The sequence below is a fragment of the Pecten maximus genome, chromosome 2 (genome assembly GCF_902652985.1).
Source record: "Pecten maximus chromosome 2, xPecMax1.1, whole genome shotgun sequence".
Taxonomy (NCBI): domain Eukaryota; kingdom Metazoa; phylum Mollusca; class Bivalvia; order Pectinida; family Pectinidae; genus Pecten; species Pecten maximus.
This window is the reverse complement of record NC_047016.1, coordinates 13,112,444-13,119,580: the sequence shown is the minus strand read 5'-3', so window position 1 is coordinate 13,119,580 and position 7,137 is coordinate 13,112,444. Positions and strand designations below refer to the sequence as shown.

Below are 7,137 nucleotides of genomic sequence, written 5' to 3'. Positions count from 1 at the left end.
GAATCAGTTATCAGACCTCTTCAACTCCATCGACTTTGCAAGGAGCTGCATGACTTTATTTCTACTGTATCGCTTTATCTGGTATCGAATTGGTGTCCACTAACAGAAAACCGAAAAACGCCCTTGTACGTTTCAGCCGAAAGGTCTAGAGCTAGGCACACCTGTATATAAACTATATCTAAAATAGAGCCATATTCCGCCCTGAAATGTAACAATCTATCATAAAGAAAACAAGAATAACTTCTTTATATTTCAAGTTTTAGCTGGTGACGTTTCAGTTAGGTTTCCCGGAATGTGGATAACAATATAACCATTGTTGTCGATGACGTCATCAACAACACAAGTCTATGACGTCATGTGATTATTCTATCCCAGCAACACAATGTTGTGAAGTTGTTGTGCAACGTTGTTTAGCACAGTGGGTATTCACGGAAATGCGTTTTGAAGAAAATGTAAGAGAAACGTCGAAATGTCAAGCGACGAGCCTGCAAGGAAAAAACTGAAAATGGAACCGCATATAGGTGGGGACAACTGTCGTATGCTGGAGGAATCGAGTCCACTGAAAGGCACACGTGGATCGAACCAAAGAGCTGTTTCCGGATCTGCAAGTGGCGACTCTAGAGAAAGTGGCCACCATCAGATAGCATTTGTCGGAAAGTGCCAAACAAATCAAGCGGCACACCATTCGGAAACCTACGGAACTGTGCCACAAGGATGTGAACTCGGAGATGTATGGGAACATAAATATCCAAAACCACTAGGACAACACACCAAAAAGCTTACGCCGATCAAAACCGGAAATGCTCACTATGACATAATTATTTCAGACTTGAAATTGGTCGGGTACAATCCGATTCAGTTAATAGCGAAGGGGAGATCCGGTTCAATCTTACTAGCTCAAGACCTCAGCAAGAACAGATTCTACGGAGAGCAAGAATGTATCCCAGTAGCCATTAAATTGAACTCTGGAAAAATGTCTACAAGGCAAGCATCTGGCGCGGGCACGTTTACAGAGGAAATGGCAATTCTAAAAGACTTGGTACATCCGTCTATCATCTCATGGATGGACAACATCAGTTACCAAGGCAGAATAGGGATGGTGATGGAATTCTGTGAGAATGGAAACCTGGACCAACTTCTCCGGATAAAACAAACACGATTTTTAGCCGAAAGAGTCTCCAGGAAATACTTCCGTCAAATATTCGAAGGTATAGAATATCTTCATCATCAAGGGATTGCTCACAGGGACATTTGTACTTCTAATATGCTCATCACAGAATTCAACACCATAAAGATTACTGATTTCGGCCATGCCGTACGGTATATGACAGGGGATCCGCTGAGAAAGGACACGTGCGGATCAAATGGGTATCAGGCTCCAGAGATAATCTCTAAAGTCCCCTATAATCCCCAGTTATCCGACTGCTGGTCCTTCGGATGCCTTTTGTATGTTATGACGATTGGAAACTTTCCTTTCGGCCTGATTCGTTCTGAAATGATGTCAAAGTTTTGCAAGAAGACGCCATTCCCGGACCAGCGCGTGCAGCCACTGTCACCTGAACTCACAGAACTCATTAACGGTATGTTACTTTGCGTGCCTGATCGGCGGTTTTCACTCTCCAGGATCCGGTATTCTGCGTGGATGCAAATGAACGACAATGAAAAAGTCCAGATTGGAAACTTCCATCTTATCCGACAACCACGGAAGATCAAAGAGGGAAACGAAGAGAAAGTCCTCAAGGCTTTGTATAAGATATGAGCCAAGGTTCGGACCCCATTGTCCGCCTTTTAAGCCGGATATAGTTTACCAACATGATTGTTTCAAAATAACCTAACAGTTATGACAATGTGTTAAAGTTTAATGTGTGTGACAATGTGTATTTTGTGGAGAACTGTCAGTATTTATTAGTTATGTCATTATCGTTGGCATTGTATGTTATTTTTGTTTTTCAGACTTCGTCTTCATACTGTCGACCCTTTTACCACAACGAACTTGTCACGTTTTATTATATACATGTATAACACCTTTGTCATTCCTTCGCTGCTACAGCTTAGTTTTTCATTACTGTTCGGGCATTACAATTCAAAAATGTACAGTTTTATTTCACAAAGTTTTCATATATTTTAATAGGGTGTTTTGTCAAACTTTAGAACATATTTGGTAAAAATATTTAAAATATCTGTATATTGATTACAGATTATGTACATTCACATGTTTCAATATTTGAACTCCTGTTGATATATTGTATTTTCAACACTGAACTTTCAACGATGGAGTTAATTCGATATAAATATTTTCTGTGCGATACCATATTTGATCATTCCCCGGAATATCATGAAATATAATTAGCATGACAATAAACGCACGGGATGTATTGTTCATTAGTTGTAGGCAGTGATTAACATTAATTGTAATACATTTTTCATTTGCACATTTCTTGCTGGCTTGTTCTTAGCTAATTTTTAGTTTGTGCGCCCGTGGAGACCAAAAACAGCCTAATCCAATAATTCAAATCTGTTTTGAACCTAATTATCAGAATGCGTCGGCAAACTTGTCTCAACGTTTCATAAGCTTCACATGAAGATTATCGATACAATTTAACATAATTTATTTTCGTTACAAATGTCGAATGTTCATTCGGCTGATCCAATCTAGGCTAATACTTGGTTTGGTGATGACATATTTCAGAGAATGCAGTAAGCCTGAAACACATCCAAATATGCCTTTTTATTCGTAGTTTACAGCCGATAACACGGGTTCTGAAAACATGCCAACCGGTAGTATACTCCTCTTAATGGATATTCTGTCTCGTAACTTATGCTCTGCTGTGACGGTGGCCATTTTCCATCGATCATAGAAGAAAACACAAATGTAACGAAGCTAATCAAAGTCCACAAATGACATGCGCAGTTGATACGTCTGTCCGTGGTTGTCTGGTAACGTGCTCATTAGTTTGTCATTTCCGTGTGCTTTTCGTTGTTTTTTGTTGTGCCTCCCATCGATCCGTAATATACATCATGCGGATGCCCGTGTTCGCTAGGAGTGGAAACATCACGCATACATCTCCGTGAGATACATAAAGACGTTGATAGCCACAGTCGGTTCCTTTTGTGGTAACATTAGAGTCATTACTGTGGCTCTAATATCTGCAGGTGAGCCATTGAAATTAAATGGATAATTTCAACGCTGTTCCGGTTGTTACCTGTCAAAACTGGAATATCAACTTTATTTATTTTGCATCAATTACAAACGAGTTGTATCAACTTATATTAATTATTCTTGTTGGTACGGATGGAAGCGCGCGAGGGGTCTTACTATGAGAGGAGGGGGTCATCACTGTGCCACCAAACCACCCTATATTTTTAACTGGAAATCTCTTTATTTTGTTATACAGTGAAGAGAAGTATAACATGACGTCAGACTCGAATAACGACGGAAACTCAACTTACTTCCGCCGGAAGTCGGAACTGGTCAAGAATCTAAAACACCCATATAGCTGCTACACTTCTTCTTTATTGTTCGAACATAAAAATCGTACTCGTTCCACGGTTTGTTTGAACGGAATTGCTTTGTATAAAATCATACAAGAGATAATTTGAACCTGTCAATATAAAACATAAAATGTAAGTCGATGTTACAGCCTGCTCAGATTTATATAGCGATAGACAGATTTATATAGCGATAGACCGATTTATATAGCGATAGACCGATTTATATAGCGATAGACCGATTTATATAGCGATAGACCTATTTATATAGCGATAGACCGATTTATATAGCGATAGACCGATTTATATAGCGATAGACCGATTTATATAGCGATAGACCGATTTATATAGCGATAGACCGATTTATATAGCAATAGACCGATTTATATAGCGATAGACCGATTTATATAGCGATAGACCGATTTATATAGCGATAGACCGATTTATATAGCAATAGACCGATTTATATAGCGATAGACCGATTTATATAGCGATAGACCGATTTCAAACAAGCATGGATTTGATTGGATGTCAACGAAGCCAAGGAGTATTACGCACCAATGGAGGCCATCTTGGCTCACAGAATAGATCTTACCACACACGAGTTGTCGGGTTATTTAAGATGTACTTGTTTGCTTTTACCCGAGAATTTGTTCAGCTTGACCAATAGAGGAGCGATATCCAACTAAAACAAACTTCACAAGGCCGTCCGATGTTTAGTTATCATGTAAGTTTATAATACATTCAGCCAATACTTCTAAACTTGTAACAGTTCCATAAAGTGTGTCAAGGTTTTTGTCCAGTTGTCAACATCTACTTTACATGTCCACCAAGAGGATATTTGTTTGATATTCCGACAGTCTGGGAGGACAAATGGGATGCTGATTCCGACAGTGTGGGAGTAGAATGGGATGCTGATTCCGACAGTCTGGGAGTAGAATGGGATGCTGATTCCGACAGTCTGGGAGTAGAATGGGATGCTGATTCCGACAGTCTTGGAGTAGAATGGGATGCTGATTCCGACAGTCTGGGAGTAGAATGGGATGCTGATTCCTACAGTCTGGGAGTAGAATGGGATGCTGATTCCGACAGTCTGGGAGGAGAATGGGATGCTGATTCCGACAGTCTGGGAGTAGAATGGGATGCTGATTCCGACAGTCTGGGAGTAGAATGGGATGTCGGAGTAGAATGGGATGCTGATTCCGACAGTCTGGGAGTAGAATGGGATGCTACCTCTGCTTACAACTCAATAAAACAGAAGTATTGCCAGAAAATGTCTCCTTCGCTATCATCAAAATGTAATTTGTGTCATAAATCTGGTGATAAAGTCCGTCTAATCACTCTGTTAACCTCTAAACATCCAAAACAAATTGAAACATGTCAACATTGCTGATTATATACCATACGGAGCCACTCGGCATTCATTGACAGAAATTTGCCATTTTCTCTAGTTTCCTGACACCAAACCACATAATTAAGTTCCAATCTAATGAAACGTTATCATCGCCAATCCGATACGACTGACAGAGAAATGCCCGAAATTGCACACGAGAATGTGATCCCCTGTGCTGTAGAGATCTAACATTGATGTACGCCGCGAACCTGATTAACCCTTCGCGCTCTCAACATGCATCGTTTCTGTTTCTCTTCCGAAGGAGAAAAAAGAACGTTGCCAAGTGGGCGGGAATCTTTCCTGTCCGTTTTTGTCCCTGTGGCTGGCTCTCGTCAAATCGAGATGAATTCATTCTCCTCTCACCATTTTTGCGGGATGATATTTGACAAGACGATCTATCAATCACTCTTTCCGAATGGCACTTAATGACGTATTCGAGTGTTTCCAAGCGAGAACTGCCGCCGAGAACAGCGACTAACACACCGGCTGATAGTTCCAGGCTGGCCCGGATAGTCAGTCTCCTTCATAAAGTGATGCGGGAGAAATCTTATGTTCGTTTTACATTTAAAAAACCAAAAAAAAACAAAAAAAATTCTTCATCACAACATTGGGGTTCGGTTATGGACATATTCCATGCGTCGCATTATTAACCCTCAGAATGTTCAATTTTGTCATCACTAGAGAATGAGAGCTATTTTTTAGTGTATTACTATTGAATATGACTTCCTCTTTAATACACGACAATTAGAAAGAAACGATGATATGATATTCACAAGACAAGTTGTTGACTTGTAAGTGACCGTTCACTCTGCGGCGCGTGTCATTTGATGCGATATGCCGGTATCTACAGAGCGGGATAATAGTTCAGGGGAAATCAATAAAACAGTGATTATATTATCGCTTACAAATACTTCTCCAATTATCTAGTAATAAACCATTGTCTAGTTGAAGACGTGGCGACAAAGACAAGCAGCGTATCAAGTTAATTGTTGACAAATAAAGGGAAAACTCCATTCTGTCATTAATTATCACGTATTAACATCGGATGGTGAAATGTTAATGTTCACACAAAACCTACCAGTCAGAAGTGACATCGATCAGACTTAAATACCATTGCTCGCGATGTCGTTATGACGACATAATTATAAAGTCACCAGTCAATGTGGCTGGTCACCACATAGGAAGAAAACAACTTACATTAAATAATTGACACACTGCATTACGTTGTTTGCCTGTAAAACTGTGTCGTTTATACCGGCTATAACTCAGGAGCTGATAAATTGAACATATCAGACTGAAAATAATTACGATTGATTAAAACAAGGCTGTTGTATGTTTTAAACAGTATAACTAAGTAGCTTCTAATATTGTCTTTGAACTTGATAAAAGTTGAGTTGATAAATAGTTAATTACATCACGAATACATTTTATTGTGCCCCACATCTATATTTTGTATGTAACTTCCGGGTTAATAAGCAATTAATAGGGATGCTGTTTTTTCTTTTCTTCTTATTGATGTTAATTAGATATATTTCCGTTGGTGCCATTTTATTATGTTTGTGAGGAGCGGTATATAGGCTGTCAAACAAGAAAATGAAATATCCTATAATAATTTTTATCAAATATGTAAATCCCAAAAATCGGTATAAGTATACACGACATCATACAGTCTCACAAAAGCATCATTATTATCATGATTTTTATTTTCGCCTTCGCACAACAGTTGAGGTTCATTGAGTAATTGATTTTAAGTATGGCGTCATAAGGTTGACGATGTTTATCTTAATACTTTTGATGCAGATTTTCACTTCCTCCATTTTGTTTGACAGTCTGTCCTATATAAATGAATGTAATGCTTGATTTACGTTAAAGGATGCCGATTACAAATTCTAAGTATCCATAATTTAAGGCATATCTGTCGATCTTTACGGATGTGTGGGGCTCGAGCTGTGTGATAAACATGCCCTTTAGTGCAGATGCAGACAGATGTTCCATGATGTCGATTATATTTCAAAACGAAATATAATATTTGAAAAATGTACAGACAGAGTGCCAGATTGTGGGTGTCAATGGGATGCTAATTACGTATTCATAGGACCTGCCCCGGAGCCTGCGTTCCGGTCTGGAGACCCGCTGTATGGACAGTTCGTAGAGTATACATGCTGGTGCCGTAGGGTGGGGCGGGCAAAACACACTCTCGGGATTCCAGGGACATATTTCGATAATTTAGATGACAAGATTGATGTTTCAGGTTT

At 39.3% G+C, this 7,137-nt stretch overlaps 1 protein-coding gene across 1 annotated transcript; it reads left to right on the top strand.

The window, feature by feature from the left end:
- Positions 1-355: 355 nt before the first annotated feature.
- On the top strand, positions 356-2,432 carry LOC117318079 (CBL-interacting serine/threonine-protein kinase 5-like). The gene has a single exon (XM_033873084.1). The coding sequence runs from the start codon at positions 470-472 to the stop codon at positions 1,757-1,759; it is 1,290 nt and encodes a 429-aa protein (XP_033728975.1). The 5' UTR covers positions 356-469; the 3' UTR covers positions 1,760-2,432.
- The last annotated feature ends 4,705 nt before the right edge of the window (positions 2,433-7,137 follow it).

What these genes read in the sequence shown, in the direction of transcription:
- LOC117318079 (XM_033873084.1), top strand. Translation starts at nt 470, where the DNA reads ATGTCAAGCGACGAGCCTGCAAGGAAAAAACTGAAAATGGAACCGCAT.